This window comes from Tetrao urogallus (genome assembly GCF_951394365.1).
Source record: "Tetrao urogallus genome assembly, chromosome: 6".
Taxonomy (NCBI): domain Eukaryota; kingdom Metazoa; phylum Chordata; class Aves; order Galliformes; family Phasianidae; genus Tetrao; species Tetrao urogallus.
In genome coordinates this window covers 35,117,238-35,138,584 of record NC_136819.1, presented here as the reverse complement: position 1 = coordinate 35,138,584, position 21,347 = coordinate 35,117,238, and the positions used below count along the sequence as shown (strand labels likewise).

General features: G+C 34.7%; 1 protein-coding gene across 1 annotated transcript in view; it reads right to left on the bottom strand.

The window, feature by feature from the left end:
• The window catches only part of AKAP6 (A-kinase anchoring protein 6), a gene marked incomplete at both ends in the record, with an annotated part of 207,848 nt that overhangs the window by 70,559 nt on the left and 115,942 nt on the right, over positions 1-21,347 (bottom strand). The window contains 2 exons of the mRNA XM_079537288.1: positions 1,960-2,080; positions 8,473-8,621. Of these exons, the coding sequence (XP_079393414.1) occupies positions 1,960-2,080; positions 8,473-8,621 (270 nt within the window). The remainder of the gene's footprint in view (positions 1-1,959; positions 2,081-8,472; positions 8,622-21,347) is intronic.

Below are 21,347 nucleotides of genomic sequence, written 5' to 3'. Positions count from 1 at the left end.
TACTGAGCAGATGCCCTTGCTGGGGAAACTGCACAGCAAGTAAGTTGATTCTGCACAGGAAGCAGTACTGGAGTGTGCGCTGCATAAGTTACAGTTTCTGTCTCTGACTCAAACCTCCTGCTTTTGGAAGTGTCACACGTATCATAAGACAGAATTTGGTAATAATAAAAGATGAATACTCCCCATCTTGTACAAACAATATTTCTCATTTTGCCTTCGTCCTCTACTGCCAAGTAATTCATAAATTACTGCCCTCTTCTCACTACATATTTATCCCAGTCTGACCATCTATAATTATTTTTAATGGCTACATTTGGATATCAGAAAGGGAAGTATCCTAAACACCTGAAATACTTGTGCTGTATAAGCACTGTGGCTTTTCATATTTATGAGTTGATTTTTTTCCTAAAATGTTATTTATGTTTATTGATATATATTTTTTTTAAGTATACTACTAAGACTAACAGATAGGTTAGACATGTACATGCTGGTCTTATAAGAACAGACACTACCAAAACACACTGTTTTAGACTTGCAAAAAGTTTATATACGCTTCTGATGTTGCTTATTTCTGAACTTATGAAGAACAAGAACTGTCTGTGCAATTTATTCTGATTAAGTATTTAGAAAGATAGGAAAAATTAGTGAAACGATAGTGAAAATAAATGACAAAGAAATAGAGATTACTGAATTAAACTCACTTGCAAACTAAAATAGTTCAGATCTAAAGCATATTTCCATTCCTAAACATATTTTAACTTGTTCAACAACCCTTTTTCATAGGATATTTTAAATAAAAGGACTAAAATTAGAGAGAACAAAATGTGAGAAGACCATCAAGAAAATAAGAAATCAAAGCAGGAAAAACTAAATTATGTTTAATAAATTATCATATCGTGCTATCAAAAGAGAAAGAAAACAACTTTTATTTGACCTTGAATGTACCATTTATTCGAAAAGAAATTAAAAAAAAGCTAGAGGGTAGTTGTTTCTTGTCATTATACTGTTGCTGATTCTGTGGTTAGTTATTAATTTTATTTTTTATGATTCACAATCTGCTCTTTGAAATATGCCATATGCTCAAAGCAATTCAAGGATGACAACTGTCAGAATTACTCCAATAAAAATTGCCTAAATGAGGAAGATTTACTGCAGCCTGATATTTCTGTCAAAAGCCCCTCCTTTCTTTTCCCCATCACCCCTAGTACCCATAGACTGCAGCTTCTCTAATGCAGAATGAAGCCTGAAACAGTTTTAGGATCAAATCACTCATTTTGGACAACTTCCTCTATGTAATCATACATTAAAAAAGTGATAAAGCTTCTCAGTTAAGGCTACTATGATAAATCTAAGAAACTCTGCATATGTATGTATATAAACATACACACATATCTGAAAACTGTATTATAAATATGCAAGTCCAAAATCATTTTGTTGAAATCAAAAGGCAACTGCGATGACTTAACATGAAAACAACTGCTTTATGGATAACTAATAAAAATTAAATTGGAAAACTCCTGTATTCTGGCAGCAGCAAACCAAAATCAAGGCAAATTTCTTTCTTCCTAGAAGAGGTCTGAAAGGTGGATGAAAATTCAGCTGAAAGCTCCAATCAAAACACGTTTTGTGAAATGCTACCATTTCATTTTTTTCCCTTCATTTTGTTTCACTCTATTTATTAATGCCATTTCATTTATTTCTATTCATCTTGAAGAGAAATCTTTGTCCTTCTATAGAATTACACCAAATAGAATGTGATAAAGGGAACTTTCTTGCAATTATGATGTCGGTGCAGCCTGTCAGCGCACAGGGGATGGAAATGAGGTTGGGGACAGGGAAAGGAATTCTAATAGACACCATGATACATACAATGAACGCAGCGATATCCTGTGAGAGAAAGACTTGTCAAGCTAATCAGATCTTCTATAGCTAGGTAAAGGCAGTAACGGTAACACTAACCTTGTAAAGATGCTGCTGCTGCTCCTCTGACATCATCAGGTCATGGCTGTCCATCACAATGGATTCCATGTCAATCAGCCAATCCCAGAGCTCCTGGTATTCTGAATCAAAGTCCAAAAGGCTGTAGATAAGGAACAAAATGTATTATGCATAAATGCAGTGTAGTTGTTAAAATCTTGTATTAGAATAATATATTCTTGAAAACTCCTGATGTTCCTAGTTATATTTCTAAAGAGACATTCTGTATTTATACAGAGTTGAGGAAAATGGAAACTGAAATCCAATTTAAGCCAGTGCCATGACCTAAATTCAGTGGCTGATGCCAAATCCTGACAACTGTTGGCATATTGCATTTGCTTCAAAATTTTTTGAAATAGAAATCCTTCACAGATAATGTTGATTAATGGTTTTTAAAGTGTTGACTTCATAATGAGTAAACTTTGCAATAATAATTCCCATACAATTCATATATAAATATTGTTTTCACAGAAAAATGACTCAATCCGTTCAGCCATCCTTCTGCTGTCTATCTGCCTATCTCTGTAAATATCCTACATTTATTTTCATGGATGAGTAGCTAGCATTTCAACTTAAGGCCTTAAGATAGGCTTGAGTGAATATGGTAAGCCAGTGAGAACTAAGGCCAGATACAGTATTAGACAGGTGTTCCCTACAGACATGTAAGAAACAAAGGTAAGGACAGGAAGTCAAAACAATGAATCCTTGAATAGCCAGCAATCATTAAAATTCAAAGGAGGATCACTATGGTATTCAACAAAATAAATCATTAGAATAAGGAGCTTAAAAGGATTAATGTGATTCTCCATTGAAAGCTTAGTGAATAAGTAAAGCACAGTTTCTTCTCAAACACCATAGTACAAGACAGAAGGTACATGCTAAAAAATTGCACATTCATCAAAAAGATACACTTTAGAAAGAGATCTCCAAACATCCAGAACTGGAGTTAACAAAAGCCTTGTCACTAGTATAAAAACAAAAACCGACTGATCAAACAATTGTACATGTTCCACTGAAGCTGATTTATCTAACTACTGAAAACTATTTCAGCTTTCCATATCTTTAGCAATGCCATTTAAAAAAATTAGCAGTATTTCAACAGAGAAACAATAAACTAAACACGTTTCTAATGTTATTAATGCTATTGCAGTTTCAGTTAATAATAACTAGAGTATCTTGTGCATGGTAATTTCAAAAGTTGGTAGAAAGAAAGCAAGAAAGAGAAAGAAAGAGAGAAGGAGAGAAAGTGAGAGAGAAGGAGAGACAGGAAACTATTTGCCTTCTCTGATATTATTTTCAACAAGCTGACAATAAAGGAAGCCTTGTATAATGCCCAAGTGTTGATTCCCACTTTTGAAGTAACTGCATTCTAATCCACTGTACTTAGTGTACTTTTACTCAATAATTTATGAGGTGTATTTGCTTAAAACTACTCACTGTCCTCAGAAATTAAGCAATGGTGCAATTACAAAGAAGAGCTAGCATACAAAAAAAGTACAATTGTTGAAATATAACAGTTTCATTGGGAGTGCAGGGCTTTTCTCCTCTTTCAGGAGCCATTTCTCTCAAACGTCATTTTGAAACTAAAATAAAACTAAACTCCATTTTCAATACTGTATTAGAAGTGATATTGAATCTTTATCTCTTTCTCTGAAAAGAGTATAACCATTCTTTATGTTTAGTGTCTAGTGCTCCTTTAGTTCCCTTCTGTCTCATCCAAATATTATCCAGTGTCATTAAACTGACAGGCATTTATTAAAACATGTGTTTTACCACATAAGAGACTCAATTTCATTTCATGTAAATTGGTCCTGATTCAGTTGGACTTAGCCCATTTGTATTGGAGAAATATTTGAATTAAGATATGAAATGACTGAATCAAAGCCTAACATCCAGCGCTCGTGGTCTTCTGATGCCAGAGTGGGATGGGATGGGCCTTTGGAAACAGCTCCAAGAAGCGAACTGGGATTTCAATATAATGTGCAGAACACATGCTGGATCCAAACACCTGCTTTATATCTACTGAACCTCATTTTACAATCCAAATTTGTCCATTTATTGGTATAAGAGAATGAATTGATCTTTTAAATACACACAAAAGCACTTTTCCTTGACCTTTACAAAATCCAAATAAGCACCATCCTGCTGTTTCCTAGTTTGATTTCTAGCTAACATTCTAAACATATTAACCCAAAATAAAAAGTGGGAGAAACAGGATTCACGGGGAGAATCCCAAGAAAGGATTTCTTTTTTTTTTTTCCTATAGTTTACATCTTGTGCCTCTTTCCTTTTTTTTTTTTTCCTCCTGATTGTAAAATAAATTTAATGAGAACACTTTTAAGCAAACTGTCTATACTGCTCTTACTTTCCTGAAGAGAGTGAAGCCTTAAAGCATCATTTAAAAATAATAATAATGGACTGCAGTATTTATAATAGTTCTGAAAAAATTCTGCTGTTTTTCAAATAGAAGCTTTGTTTTGAAAAATGAATGTCTTAAATCTAAAAGGAAAATACTGACTACTCTTTAGTTACTATCTGGAGAAAAAAAAAAAAAAAAAAAAAAGATAAACTATTAAGTTGCTAAAAAGATACTTAGAATATTCAGCAAACATAGTATCAGTGACATGTTAAGATAAAATGTACCTGCCAGTATTTAGGTGGTATGTTGAATGTGTCTTACGTTGAGAATTGTTTTCTTTCCATAGACTTAGCAGATCTTTTTCATGTTGCTACAGGCAGAGTGAAGGAAAACATAACCTCTGAAATACTGTATCAGTGTTACAAATGAAAGCTACAGAAAAGTATAGTAGATAACAACACAAACGCTTTAATGTTAAAGGGCTCCCTTTATATAGGCTTGCTGGTTAATAAGCTAAAATCGTTACTATGTAATAACTGAAATGACATTAAGAAGTATACTTTACTTGGTAAACAGGGAATCAGACATGCAGAGTTGCATGTCTAATCCCTTGAACCCTAAACATATTTCTTAAAATGTGGACATCAATTTATTATTTTGAATGAAAATTCATGAGCACCTTCCTCATGAGAGAACCAACTCGTCTGTGGCATTAATAAATAAAAAGGAATGTAAAGCTATTTCTATTAGCCTTTTTTGCCACATCTAACACACACTTGCAGTTTGTATTACTTCTTTGATAGCATCATTCACATAGTATTTAGAAGTACCATAAACACGATGCTATGTCTGCCAAAAAAATCAGCCACAAAGTTCTTTCAAGTTTCTAGGTCATCATTTTTTGGAACTCCTCTCCATACAAGACTTTATTAGGCGGATATAGGAGAAATCAATATTCTGACCTTCACGTTATCTCATTTTCCATACACATAACCCTCTCTATTGTCATAACAACATCTACACTGCAGGAAATCTTGTTCTTTACAGAATAACTAGCATCATCCTGTTCTGCAGATACTAATTTTTACTACTACTGCAGTATCAGTTTAGCTGTTTACTGCACAAAGTCACTACTTTACTGTATAAACAATTCTCCATCTACAATAATTCTTGTTCTCCTTGGAGGCATATTTCTTCCTCCTGAGCCAAGTGTCCACAACAAGCAATAGACAGATACCAAAACCAGATACTAATTTTCCCAATTAGCTGAACAGCTTCTTGTCTGTACAGATCTCAGTCATCCTGCAACAGATAACTGCTCATCCTACTACAGAACTTCTGTTTATAGTTTTTAAGCAGTAAGGAAAAGCTGCATAAAATCTATTTTCAAAGCTACGTATTAATAGCTGGAAGACATTACCATTGCGTTCAGTACAATACCTCAGACTAGATCAAACTGAATCCATCTGAATTCAGCCCATCAGGTTTTATATAATGGCTAAATGCATGGTGTGCCTATCTCCCCAACATCCTTTGGCTCTTCAATCTACTGCTGAGCCTATAAGACCTAAGATGATCACAAGGGCCCAGAAAGGTGGCCACAGCACAGAAACAGAGAACACCACTAGATCATCATTATCAGTAATACGCAGGAAATTATGAGTACAGACAAATGCATCCAAGAGCCTCCCAATCTACCTCACATGCATGATATTTAGAGTTACAGACTAGATTTTACCGTGAGGCTTAAAGCATTCTTTATAGCCTTTATCGTCAAGAAAAGTAATTCTGTTACTGTCTTACAGTCTGTGTACCACACCAAATTCCAACCTCAAATCTTGCTCACATTCAACTCTGGCTGCAAAATAAGAAGCTGTTTTTGAATACTTAACCCCAGTATACATCTTTATACATAAATGTATCAATTCTAAACAAATTATTTTTATAACTAGGAATAGCTGCTCTAGTGTGTTTGAGAAACTGACAGATTTCTGCATAAGTAATCAAGATCTCAGATAAGTAATCCTACATAATTAGCCTACATTAACTTTTCTAAAACAGTCATCTTTCTGTATAATAAGAGGGGATGTTTACAAGACTCATTTATCCTTACAGTTAGTAATTTTATAAAACTTTATTTCCAACTCAACATTGAGTTAACAACTGTAAAATGAAGTTTCAAGGATGAAGAGCAGCTTGGTCAGTGATGTTCCTTTCATATGAAGTTGAAAGTAAAAGTTCTACTGAATTTTCTGGTTACTAGAAATCTTATATCAGGATGAGGTTGTACACTAACCAGCTCTTTTTCACTACTTTTGCCGCATACTATTATGAACTGACAGAGATGTCCCCCAGAATATCTTAATGGAGAAGCTGGCTACCCACAGTTTGGATGGGCATATGCTCTGCTGGATGAAACACTCTCTGGATCCAAAGAGTTGTGGTCAGTGGAATCAAACCCAGTTGGCAGCCAGTCATGAGTGGTCGCCCAGGGCTTGGTACTGGGACCATTTCTATTCAACATTTTTATTGATGATCTTCATAAGGGGATTGAGTGCACCCTCAGTAAGTTTGCAGACGACACCAAGCTGGGAGGGTAGTAAGGCACTACAGAGGGACCTGAATAGACTGGATTGATGGGCCATGATTAACTGTACGAGTTTCAATAGGGCCAAGAATTGGGTCCTGCATTTTGGTACAATGACCCCAGGCAACCCTACAGGCTTGGGGAGGAGAGGCTGGAAAGCTGCCTGACAGAAAGGGACCTTGGTGTACTGATGAACAGTCAGCTGAATATGAGCCAGCATATCTGGGCCCAGGTGGCCCGGAAGGTCAATGGCATCCTGGCCATCAGGAATGGTGTGGCGAGCAGGACTGTACTTGGCATTGGTGAGGTCCCACTTCAAGTACTGTGTTCACTTTTGGGCACCTCAATACAGAAAGGACACTGAGGTGCTAGAGCATGTCCAAAGGACAACAAGGCTTGGAGAATGTGCTCTACAAGGAGCAGCTAAAGGAACTGGGGCTGTTTAGTCTGGGGAAGAGGTGGCTGAGGGGAGACCTTATTGCTCTCTTTGAATACCTGAAAGGTGATCGCAGTGAAAGTGGGGTTGGTTTCTTCTCACTGGTGACAGGATAAGGCGAAATGGCCTCAAGCTGTGCCAGGGAGGCTTAGGTTGGATATCAAGGAGCAACTTCTTTACAGAAAGGGTTGTGAAGCACTGGACTGCTGGAATAGGCTGCCAGGGAGGTGGTTGAGTCACCATCCCTTGATGTGTTTAAAATCCATTCGGATGTGATGCTTAAGGACATTATTTAGTGGAGGGTTGTTAGAGTTCGGGTAGTTTGGTTAGGTTGCTTTGGATTTGATCATCTTTAAGGTCTTTTCCAACCTGAGCTATACCATGATTGTGTACATTTAGAGTTGTCAAATATGATTTTGTGAAAGAAAAACTCTTAAAACCAGAGCTACAATAAATTCGTCTCAGTGTGAAAAAGTGAGGGGCAGCCATTCAAGACACCTATTCTGTGATGAAACTACCTAAGATACTTTGCTCAAATTTCCAAGAAAACAGTTAAATGTAAAACGAATTAGAATTGCTGCTTTCTAGAAGTACAAAACTGGGAATTTTAACTTCACTTACATACATGTGTGTATATATAACATTTACATAAATAATACATATTTTATATATATATATGTAAGATATACACTTTAGCTCCATATTTAACTTCCTTAGTCACCAGTATAATTACTATTACAGAGAATTGTCTTGCAGTTGTATTAACAAACTATAAAGACATTTCCTTGTAATATGCTAAGAAATGCTAAGAAATGAAGACATTAGGAGAAAAGTCTGAAGTGAAAAGGAGTCTGAAGTGAAAAGGCATTACAATTATTTTTAATTGAAACAATGGATTGCCTCTAGATAATGTTAGGGAGTTCTATGAACAAACCATGACTTGGGTACTTTATCTAGAACAGATAAATTTTTGCAGTAATATATGACAAAGCTTTTCACTGCTTCATGACCTAGGAAGAAAAGTTTGGGTTAACTAGAAGTAAGAAAGAGTATATCATGTAAAAAATAATACAGATCAGTGAGAATAAAACAACAAAAAGAATAGTTCCCTACCCATTACTTCCCACTGTGTGAACTTTTGACATATCAGCAAACTCTTCCTTTCGCTTGCTACTACTGTTGTACTGCTCACTGTACAGCTTTAAGGACATCTGTTCAACAGCATCTCTTTGTGCTTCCAGATAGCATAGCTGAACCTCAGCCTAGAGAAAGAAAACAAAGAGAAAAAACAGAACTTTTTTCTTTAATTCAAAACGAATGCATTTAAAACAGCTACTTTTGCATTGCAAGAATTTTAACAGAGGAGTATTCACACCATCATTTTTCTCTTAGCATGATAGCAAAAAAGGCTGAACCAGACAGTCAGATAAAAGTCCATTGTATTCCAAAATACTCAAACTGAAATATTTGGTGACTATCAGAAAATGTAGAAGATATTCCGTAACATGTATCAAATGTTGCATAAAAATGTCTACATATAGATACATAAACAAATATTTATCATAGGCTTCAACATTTATCTATTTAACACTTTGCCTGTACTTCATAATTAATGAAAACCACATTAAGTATTTTTGTTTTGAGCAGCAAGTGTAATCAAAACAAAAGAAATCAGCAATAGTCACATTCTGCTTTCCCCTTATTGGCATCCACCAATTACTCAGCAATTTTCACTGCAAAGATGAAGGCAGTCAGTTAAAAGTTAAGGCAAACTTTGTGCCTGGCCAGAAGAATGCTGAATAATATTTGGAATCATAACCTATTGAAAAGATGCTTTATTTAGTGCAGCTGTGGTGATTGGTTTGATTTTGGGGCTCAGAGAACCAGATGATAGGATGAAATCTGCTGTGTGCCACAACTGCCCCTAGGAAAAGGGAAACGAACAGAGGACAGAGTAAGTTCAAAAGCACTTTGGGATCAATCTGCTATTGTTTTCTTTTAATATGCCTCTCTGAAAGAAAAACACATTACAAATTCTGATAACGTTTCAAAATCTGCTACTTCTGCATAACTACATACTCATTTCTATTAGGAAAATGCCTGCTTAGCTATTTGGTACTATGGCAAGCAAATGTAACAAATGGGAGAAATTCTGTGCAAGGACTCTTGCATTTTTTACTGTGGCAGGCAGAAAAGTGAAGAGTTTGCCTGGTTGCTGACAGCACGGCAGAGTTACCAGGCTGTGGAATGGCAGCTGTACACAGACAAAGGAGGGAAAGCACTGGATAGAAGAAGTGCGCAAAATCCAGACTAAAAAATGTTGGCAAGTGATGTAGGCACTTAAGAGTGGCAGTGGAGAAGGTCCGAAAGAAGGTTCAAATATCTTTTTAAGCATGTCATAATAAATTCTGTATATTTGCTTATGCCTTTCTTCAGCACTGATGTTGTTTTTGCTGAGTAACAATACAGCTAATTTGAAAATTCCATTTTCTTTTCAAATGTATCTTTCTTATGCTTAACAGCTTTATTTCCCATTGGCCTTTCATATTAAAATTCCTTTTGTTTTGCAGTAAATCCCACCCCCCCCCCTTTTTTTTTTTTTTTTTTTTTAGTAAATTAAAGAAAAGTAAGAAATATTCCAAGGATATAGTAGATAAAATTCCAAGTAAGCCACTCAAGCCTTCTGGTGTGTACATAAGTGAAATACAAGATTTTGTACCTGCTTCTCCAAAATAGTGGAAAATTAAACCGGACAGAGTTACCATTGAAAAAGCATTAATTCCATATAAAATTAGGTAGGTTTGGCAAGTTATTCAGAGTAGACTACTAAGTTTAGAAAGGGCTGTAAAACACACTACTTTCAGAAACTGTAAGTAAAACTGTTCATATGACTCCAAAATGAAAAAATGAAGCAATAAATATCATCAACTTCCTGTTCTTCTACCTCCAGTACATTTTCCCACTGAGGTGATAAACAGTCTCTTTCCAAACATTATAGAGATTCCCGATTGAAATTAATCTTTGGAAGGACTCTTCAACAGCCAGGTGAATCTTCCAGGTGAGTATTTTGTGCTGTTCACATAAGGCTATGAATTTTCTCTTTTGATTTATTCTTAACAGAAGACCTATTCACTGATTGTTTTCTTTTCAGTTATTGCTGACGACAATTTTTTGACTTTCCAAAGCAACTACCTTAAACTAAAATTTTCCATCTCCATTTTAAGCATAGAATTGAAATCATCTGGAAAATTTTCAGCAAATAATTTCCGTCATTTTCAAGATTGACATGGAGATATGGACAATGGAGATAAGTGATTATACCTCTTGAGTGTTTTCCTTTGATTTTCTTTTCTGTTCTTTTTAAAGTGTATATAAAATAAAACCAAACACTTCTCACCAAGTTATCCAAAACCAGGAAAAAAAAAAAAAAATCACATGCAGCCTAGACTCAGGAACATCTCATGTGCTAATTAAAACTTATCCCCAATTGATATAACATACACTATTTCTCAAAGAGCACAACCATCCCAATACTGCAGGTAACTCTGGGGAACACTTTCTAATTCCTACACCCTCCACCTCCACAATTTCCTCTCTGTCTTAAAAGAGAAAAAGGAAAAAAATAAAAAATAAAAAAAAAGCAATAATCTTTTCACCGACTTTTCAATCTGTTAACTTGCAAATATAAGTCATGATAAAATAACAATTACAAAACATAAATAGATGAAAACTTTAATTGATTTGAAAAATAAGAAGAAAATTGAGGATGAAATAGAAAAGTGGAAAAAAAGAAAATACAGGGTGGAAAGAGAAAGTAAATATATGAAAAGAAATGAATGAATAACCACTATTTCTTCTTCAAAGTTATGAGGCCATGTTGCAGTGATGATTCTGAACTGCATTAAAGTCATACACTATGAATTCTGAATAGAAATTTTCCCCAGTTCTTGTATCTCAGAAATATGAAGCCTTTATAAATTTTTTTTTTTAAACTCATTCACTTAATGTCTTCAACTATCACAAATGCTTACAACTCTACAGTGCACAGTTACAGATGAAACTCCGATTTCTTTTGAGTATAAGTTAATCTATCCAATGACGCGCTTAAGCATTTTTTCGTCCATTCTACTCTTAGCAACTGCAAATCCAAAGAGCCTTTGAAGAACTCAAGTAACTATTGATCAGTTTAAGTCTCAAAAACCATTCTACATTCTGCAGAAGCTGAACAGGCAAAAAAACACAATTTAGAAATTAGCATGTAGCATGTGTGTAATAAATCTACTGCAGTTTATTTTCATCTAAAAATCTTTCATAATAATGAAGGAACAGTTTTGAAGTATTTTGGCACCATGCAGTAGCAACTTCATTATTTGCTAACCAAATACAGAATAGCTAGTCATTATCCTCTAGTTTATTTTGAGAGTCCGCTTTCAGACTGCCCTACAAACATTTCTGTGTGACTTAAGGAAACTCTGAAAACTCAAATCTTTATCACAAACACACTGCTATGGATGTAGATGTCCAGCATGCTAGGATATGCTTCATTCCAAATATACATAATAGAAATTAGAGGGGAGGCAATCATTCATTTGCTCTTAATATTCTAAAGCAGAATTGGAAGTGAAAATTGAGAGACTGACCAGGCAAAAAAAAAAAAAAAAAAAAAAAAAAAAAAAAAAAAAAGGCATAAATAAAAAGAAAAAAGCAAATACTGATGTACAGCTGTTTCGTACTTCATGACTTCATGATCTTATTCCAAGTGATTGTTTCTACAACAAAGATGTAACCACAAAGATTACAAGCTTTATTTGATAACACAAACTCCAATGCCTTCTTGGTAAGACAGTGACTGTTAGTTTACAATATTCAGTTGTAAATTAAACTGAGATTTTTCCAATAGTCAAATGTCACAATGCTCTGATATTTCTGAGCCTGGAGAATCTCTGATCAGAACTATGAAAAAATAATAGTCTCTATGGGAAAACTGAAAATTTTCTATAACCATGCCAAATATTCGGATTTAGTGATGGGTTAATAACTGTAAATATTTTCAAGACTGCTTCAAGGGGCTCATTTGTTTAAAATGCAGAAGCTTATAAATAAACTGAGGGTGCCTATTCCTTTGGACTGGCTTTGCATAACAGCACAGAATGTCCTTTACTATACAGTTCACCACACAACACAAAAGGGGTAATCGGAGACACTACCAATCAATGAAAATACATTGTATTTCTTGTTAGACCTACACTGTAGAATGACCTTATTCTGAAGTGGAGAAAGGCAAGACATGGGATAATGGCTTACACTGTGGGAGGAAGGAGATTGAAAGGATACATATAGAGTGTCAAATAAGTGGCTTAAAATTTACACCCATGTAAATTGAAGATCAGAACTCAGTGTTACATTGTTATGCTGTAAACCATTTTTATATTGGAATGTGCTAGAATAAATATCTCTGAATTGGTGTGAAGGTATTTTCAAACACTATTTCCTAGGGATCACAAGTCTTTTATTATTAATTACATCGTTGTAGACAAACTATTTCATGTTATACAATATACCATGCAGTTGACTTTGCATTAGAAATTTACTCCATTTTGCATTATCCTTTCTATACAATCCTTTCAAAAAGCTGTATCACTTGTACACTAGACAACAATTACTCTAGAATTATATATATAAATACAGACTTAATTCCTCTGCCATTAGTTGAACTTAAGATAAACAAAAGACTTTCTCTTAAAGCATAGGTTCCATCTTTCACCAATTAGTGAGGTGGTCAGATGACATTCTGCAGCATGTAGACTTAGAATGTTCAATTATATGCATATTTTTAGAAAAACTCACATGCCTCTGTCTAAAAGGATCTAAAAGTACATCCCAGCTGAACACTCTTCATATTCTTGTTATTTATATCCACACACAGAATTAGGAGTAATTCCTTAGTAGAAATAAGTTGATGACAGTAACACTCATATGGTCATATCTGCATTCAAGCTTTTTTTTTTCTCCTATTTTCTGTCACATTTTTCTGGCTATATGTCCACTTTATAAATTTGTAGACAAGGTACAGTTACAGAACATGAAACTGACTGTTTTCAGTGCAGCTACTGAATAAAATGATATCAAGTACAGAGCACATTTCCCACAGAGATATGGCTGACAGAAAGAGTTCTTTGCCAGGCAAGAATCTGACCAAAGACTGTACAGACTTGTACATCTCCATCCCCACAGTGAGACAGCACATCTTCCATTGCTCAAAACACTTTGGGTAGAAGCAGGACTTCCAAGTTTATCTGACATTGTGAAACAAATATCTGTTGTTCAGGGCTTTTTTTTTCCCCCCTCATTTCTTCCTCCGCAAAATTTAAACAGAGACCTTGCTGCAGTTTACTTCTTCCTCAGTGTGTCACCCTTTCTGCCTTCAGTTTTTCTACCTTTCACATCCTTCATTTGCACACTCTCTTCAGGACTGAAATCAGATTAAAAAATAATCCTATATTGTGAGATGTGTTTATGAAAGCCAAACGTCTGATAGTCCTATTACAAAGGACACACTGTGCTTTGATCATGCAGGAAATTAATTCTGTTAATCAGGGTGTGCCTGTTACCAGGTAAAGTCTTATGACAATAAAAACACTTTGCTAAATCTCAGAAATGCTTTTATATCAGTAATAACTTCATCACTATGTTTTTCAAGTGATGAAACTACAATTACAACAATGTGAAACCTCCACACACATTAAAAAACAACAAAATTATAAGGAAACATTGTTCTTTCTTATTGAAGTACTTAAAGTCCTTGTGGAGTTTAAACACCACCGGTAACATTACTGTGAATTTTATGCTTGCCCACAGGAGGCATAAGATGAAATTTTAGACTAGGGCTGTGTTAGAGCAAGACAGGACTGCCTTCTAAGGCAGTTCCCAAAGCCATCAGAAACAATATCAAGGACAAAAAGCAGTACATTTTTTGCAGGGTTTCCCTTGCCTTTCAGAAATAGAGATTTAAAAAAAAATTTTTTTGCTGTTTTGTTTTAAAGGGTAAGAACATGACCTGTGACTTCAGGCCTGGGGAGTGCAAACTGAAATCAGTAATGTGGCCTAAGCAGCATTGTCTGACCAAATCCATGGAGGTGTCCACATCACACTGCTAATTTCAAATCTGGACCTTTGGTGTCTAATTCCTGACTGCCCTCTGCCTTTGGTTCTGTTCAGTGTAAAATTAAATACACTACAGAAGTGTCATATATCTTGTGCATCAAACGGATCTCAGTTGTTGATCCAGAATTGTTTCTTTTATCATAAATACCAAAAAGCATTAAAGGAAAGTATGAAAGGAATAATCTCTCATGAGACTTCTAGGACTGTGAATAGTTTCTGACAATAGCATCCCAAAGTTGTGAATTAAAAAGAAATCCTAGTAAGAACGAAAATTGAACAATGGACGGTATCTTTTAGTACTTTTTTTGTTGTTATTTTGCAGATCTGCAAAACAGATAAAAAGGGGTTTGCAATGGTCAGGGATCAGGTGGAGAATAGGTTTGCTCTAACAAGGAAGCTCACATAGAGAGGGATGACGAAATAGTTTCTTGCTAAGAACCAGCAAGATACCAATTAACAAAGACTCATCCTTCTGAAGACATCAATACAATGGTTAGAGTGTTGTAATTTCATCAGAACTGCCATACGCATTCCAGCCTTCTTCAGTGACACCACTCAGAATGCCACCAGAATCAGAAGCCCCCAGCAGTCCCAGCCCTACAAGCCCTGTTAAAGTTGTTCTATTAAAATAACAATTTATTAATACATTTTGTCTGGATTTTTTTTTTTTTTTTTTTTTTCTCCAGCTCAGTAAGCCAACAATTTGTTGGGGGAAGGTCAGAACACAGAAATCCTATTTTTAATATCAAGGTTGAACACTTTCCCAGGTCAACCTCAAGACCCCCAAGTAGTCAGGGAGTGGAAAGACTAATCAAATGCTGAAAGTCTTTATCAGTGTGCTAAAATTTCGAACTTAATCTTACTTAATTAAAATCTCCATTATTTGCACAGTCCTACCATTCGCTGTTAGAATAATGAAGTGGCTTAAAATCAGTGCAAATTCTTCATAATCTGATGTTCCCCTAGCCACACATAGGCCACACATCTGACTAGGTCAGTAGGCCTGGGCATTCAAAAGGGCAACTCTTAAGGTTGAAGGCACACAAGTTCAAAATTCCAGACAGTAAACACTCTGGATTTTATCTTGCATGGGATCATTCATCTTCCTCTTCCCCCAGCCTTGCAGTGATGGGCTCATAGGTCATTTCTAAAAATAATGAGAAAAGTTTCTTGCAAAACCAAAACCTCCTAGGGAAAAAACAGCCAGCACGCCACAGGAAGTCTGAGCTCACGTCAGAAACATGATGGCCTTTTTTCTTCATAACTTTTCACAGAGGTCTACTTTGTGCATATTTTGGAGGAATCATTTCTCTCTGGTGGGAGCTTTACTGACAAGTGAAGAGAATCCCAATGAATAATGGTGGCTTCCAAGATACTTGAAATTATTGTATAACTTATCCACTTATTTTGAAATAAATATAAGGCAATTATTCTTTTAAACTTACAGTGCATAAATCTGATGTTACTTTGACAGCAAACATTGACTTGTAATTACAAGGGTTGCTCCAAAAGTAATACCTCCTGTTTCATTATGTTGGCCCACAATGCCAGAGATGGATAATGTTGGCAGTAGAAGTTTAACCTTCCAGCAAATACTTTGATACATTTTGTTTCTGTGCAACAGATGACAGCAGAGGGATAGTCTGACAAAATGGCATCTGAACCGGAAGTGTGCAGGAAGTAGAGGTGTGCAATTGAATTTCTTCATGAGAAGAAAAAATGGCTCCCAGTGACATTTATCGACATTTATCAACACTTGCTGAATATTTATGAAGACCAAACAGTTGGTATGAGCACACAGAGACAGTGGCTGGTGTATTTCAGCAGTGGCAACAGTAACAGTGGGTCTATCAGCATGGCACCAAGGCTTTTGTTCATTGCTGGCAAAAATGCATAATTAATGGTGGTGACTATACAAAAACAAAAAAAAAAAAAAAAGAAAGAAAAAGTGTTTTGTAGTTGAGAATTTGCTTTCTCAAATAGCGTTATGGTGTACTTTGTATCTGTAGTAATTCCCATGGAAATAAATAGAAGGCGTTACTTTTGAAGCAAACTGTGTACATTTACCACACTGTTACATTATTCCTGTTTCATGTTTCAACATTTCTTAATAAACAGATTTTTGCACATTACTGTTTCTCATCATGCTGAAAGATACCTACATAAAATTCGGCAATGAGTAGCAAAATGATGCTGTATTAGAGAAAATATACGTTACACTGCATATTTTGTGAGCTTATTACATGGTGATGAAATTAATTTAAGCCTTAACATTTTGAAATTTTTTCAAGTAGCTGCATTTTAAACTTCTACATGCTTGACAAGTGTTTGATATTTATTAAATTAATCATAACAAATATTTTAATAGCTTGTCCCCCTGTACATAGTGACACACAAAATTGAAAAAAATTCAAGCTAAAGTCTCCCTTTCTCCTTTTGATTCATGATTTTGAGTCAAACATTTTCAAGTCCAAACTCATACAGACTGTACCTTGAAGACTGTCACTGAATGCTCATCTGACTTCCTCTGAAATTGAAGGGGACTATCTTCATGCCTACGATATACTCCTATTGATTGTTTTATTAACCCTAGAGAGGAAATGTTTTCTAACTATAAAAAAAAAAAAAAGAACACTTTTTCTCTCTAGGGGAAGTAATATTTTTCTGACTTTTTAATGCATTCAGCTGCTAACAATGAAAAATTAAGCAAACAAAAAAAAGGACTTTTTCCCTTCAAGATTAAGGAAGGCCATTAGACTATGAAAGTGAATAAAATCTACGTACTTAATGTACTTAACAAAAGCCATGAAATGCTTTTCTGATTTTTATTTTTTTGAGGAAAATTCAAAACTGAAAGTTTGCAAAATAATTTGAGGAAGTTAAAAAATTAGTAAAGACTGGAAATAACTATAGCAACAGCAAATTATATAGTTTAATGTACTGATCCATGCAGTTACCTTGCCACATATAAAAAGCAAACACAGACTGCATCTCCTTTGAGCTTATTTATGACCCTTAGATGAGAAGCCTCTGGAAGCACCTGACACCTACTGAAGTAGAAGGAACTGTGAAAAGATAACTGTTTTAAATGTAAAATATTTGTATTGCTGAGAGGTCAGCTTTGCCACTACTGACTACATTGCAATTTGCATACTATTAAAGCATTACCCATAACATTTGTAAAATTTAATTTTAAAGCTATGTTGTTAAAGATGTTTGCCGAATTGTAAGCACCTGGGACATTTGGGAAATTTGTTAACGCTTTGATAGTTACAGTATTTTAGTCTCATTTTGCTTTCTCTTTGACACTCCCCACCACCCAAACATGCACATACTATTCTCTTCTTCTGCTTTATGACAATGAATCTTATGTTAATGCAAGCTGAGATACTTTTAAAGAATAGTGCAGCAGTATACTAATGAAGATAAAAATATTGAAAATGAAAGGACAAGTTAAGTTTGTTAAAAAATGACACTAACACTTATTTACTTTTGCTGGGGTCTGAGATTCAGTTATAATCCTGTTGATTACAGGTGATGTTTATGATTTTTCTATTTCATACTAATACAGACCTTCTCATTAAATCAGTGAGCTCAGTAATCACAGTCATCAAGTTGTGTTTCAGTGCTGCATTCACATTCTTTTTCCCTGGAATTTCTCCCTTCTTTCCCCACAGCCTCCCCCAAGATCTTTATTTACTCCCTGGCAGAAACTGCGAAATTAAAGACGTGTAATGTAAAGATACAATCTCTGCTTCCTTTGCCCTGCCAGGCTAGCACTTCACTATAAAATACACTTACTCTGGGAAGTATTGATATTAACTCAGTTACTGCAGTGAATGAACCACAGTTTGCCTTTGAAGTTTATTGAAAAGTTGTCTAGATGATAATAGAAAGGATGGGGTAAAGCAGGAATAAGAATTGCTTTACATACTAATAACAACAATTTAGTTATCAAAACAGTACAGAACAAGCATGCCTTTATACAATCTCTAAAAAATTTAGCTTCCTAGGGTTCTAATAGGCTTTTCCTGCAGTTCAGGAATGCACGGTAGCACTCAGCCCAGTGGCTGTATCCTTATTTCAAAGAGAATCATTCAAACCGACATCCACCCTGTCAAGAATCTCAACTTTGAGCTGCTAATGCAGAATAAAAATCAATATAAATTTTGATCATTTGATGAATATTTACTTCTTTCCTTGGAGCTTGGGGATTTAGAATTGAAAACTGCTGAATCAAGTCTTTTTTTTTTTTTTTTTTTTTTTGGTGTTTGTGCCAACACCAATTTACTACCCTCCTGAAAGTTCCTGAATAAGATGTCTCATGTGGCATACATGTTAGTTTTTTCTGTCAATCATAACTGTGCCAGTAGGGAACCATAAACATTTTCCTTTCATACTCTTAGTTCCCCAAAAAGAAGTATTTTGATTTCTTTGCTGGAAAAGGTAATCATTCTATAGAATGGTTAAATAAGGCAAGTTTATGCCTGTCTTCCTAGGATGGCTACTGCACCTAATTTGATACTAGGTATTACATATTTTGTTTTCAGTATCAGTTGCTTCCTGCAAAGACACAGTTCACATAAAGGAATCATTGCAAACAAAGCTTTGCAACAAAAAACAGATAGAGACCTATACTGACATTATCAATTTTTCTATATATTTTCTGAAAAACAGCATGGAAATTCTGAGCACTATAATTTGCACCAAATGTTTGTGTAAATGAAGATAGCAGGAGATAAAAAAGATCCCACAAGTTAGCAATTAAAACGCAATTCTAGTTTGCATTCAATCTTAAAAAGAAATGTACCTTCAATCTTAATAAAATGAGCTTCTAAAAAAAATAATAAATGTATATTTAAATCTCTTATGTTTCCATAGTGGGTTTTTTGGGGGGGAGGGAGGGGGAGGCAGCAGAAGAAAAGGGAGAAATGATGCTTCTAAATCTGGGGAAAGAAAAAAAAAAAAAAAAAAAAAAACAAAAACAACAACAACAACAACGAAAAAAAAAAACAAACCAAAAAACTGTAAATGCAAGCAATTTTCATCTTGCAAACTTTTTCATATGTTACTCAGTGGCAGACGGGTTTTATCTTAAGGAGCAATTTTGTTGGTCTCTTATAAATTAAATAAAAGTAGCAGCAGCTGTCTTTCAGAAGGCTGATACAGGCTTGTATAGTCAAATGATATTATGTAGACAGATGTTTTAAATAAAATAAAATATTTAGATTACTAGATACCTTGCTAGATACAAAGACAATTATAGGATGTCTTTGTTAAATTAAATTTCTCATTCTTCTGAGAAGAAAAAAGGAGAATTGTCCTGGAAACTGTACCAACAGGAAATGATCCTATATCTAAAACAGCTGGAGACTGTAACTAATATAAATTTACTTGAAAATAAAAATGCAGTATGCCTCTGGAGACAGGCAGCAACATGCAGTAAAAACAGATGTAATAAAATCATTTTTTAAAACTTCAGTTTATATATACACATACAAAATATTAAGATATGATGCACACAAGTAGGGGACTATTCAGGGCTAAGAGAAAGTAAGAGAACAATTAAAGCCCTAAATATAACAACAGTGACATCTCTTTTTTAATAATAAAAATATGGGTTTTTTTTGTTGTTGTTAAATGATGCCTTTTACAAAAGGGTATTAAACACATTACTTTGACTAGGATTCTAAAATAACCCTATTACATTACCAGGACAAAACTTAATGGCAACCTTTTACCTCAGCACCATAAGGTAAATTTTGATTGACATCTACCTTTCCTGCATAAACTTCTGAAAATAACTTTAAAAGAAATGCCAATAACTGTATTCAAGTTTTTTAGATATTATGTCTAAGAAAGTTTTCCATAACAGAAAAACAGAATTTTGGAGAGCAAAGACTGCACAACTGAGTCTTATGATGCAAGAAACTTATGAACCCTTTTTTAAAAGTGACCACACATTTTAGCCTGCATCTATGTAATGCATCTCAGCTAATTTGTTCCTGCCATTTTTGTTGAAAACATTGCAGAATAACAGACTGCATCCAATTCTATGCAGTTAGGTTGTTTTATTTTCCTCAAGACCTCCATTATAAACTCACCACGACTCTGGGCCCAAACCTGCTTTGCTTATTCAGACACAGCATGAATGTCCTGACTTACATATAAAGCAAACATTAAGGGAGTATCTGCAACATGTGAATATATGCTGTATGAATAAGCACTTCACGTGTGTACCTTTCACATCACCACTAATACTAATCTGTCCCAGTTTGCATAACCTTCTTTTTCATAATAAAATGGTACTACAGAATCACATTGTTTGGGATGCTTTTCTTATTTAATATTACTTAGTAATTTTAACAACTTTCTCTCATGCATTATAAAAAGACCCCACTAAACAAACAAACAAAAAAAACAAACTGAAAACAATATCATGAATCTACTAATTGTAGTACACAACAACCAATGTAAATGGTGTTAAAGAACACCATTTCAGAACGATTCAAGTTGGATTGCTTTCATTTTTTTCCAATAGCCTTAATTGGCTAAGTGCCTTTGGGCCAACTGATACCCAGAGAGAACTAAACTCAGTAAATCTCGTAAATACAATGATTTCAACAGATTTTCTTCAAAGACTTGATCATTACATAACATACTGCTGGTTTGGCACTGTACCATTTTTCACTTAGAATGTACATGAGTTTACGAACGTAGAAGATTTATTCTTACTGTATTCTAGGCCAAAAGCAGCCCTATAAGCAGAAGATACTGGATATTTTTACTTTTAATTAGATAAAAATTTAAGTGTATATGAACAA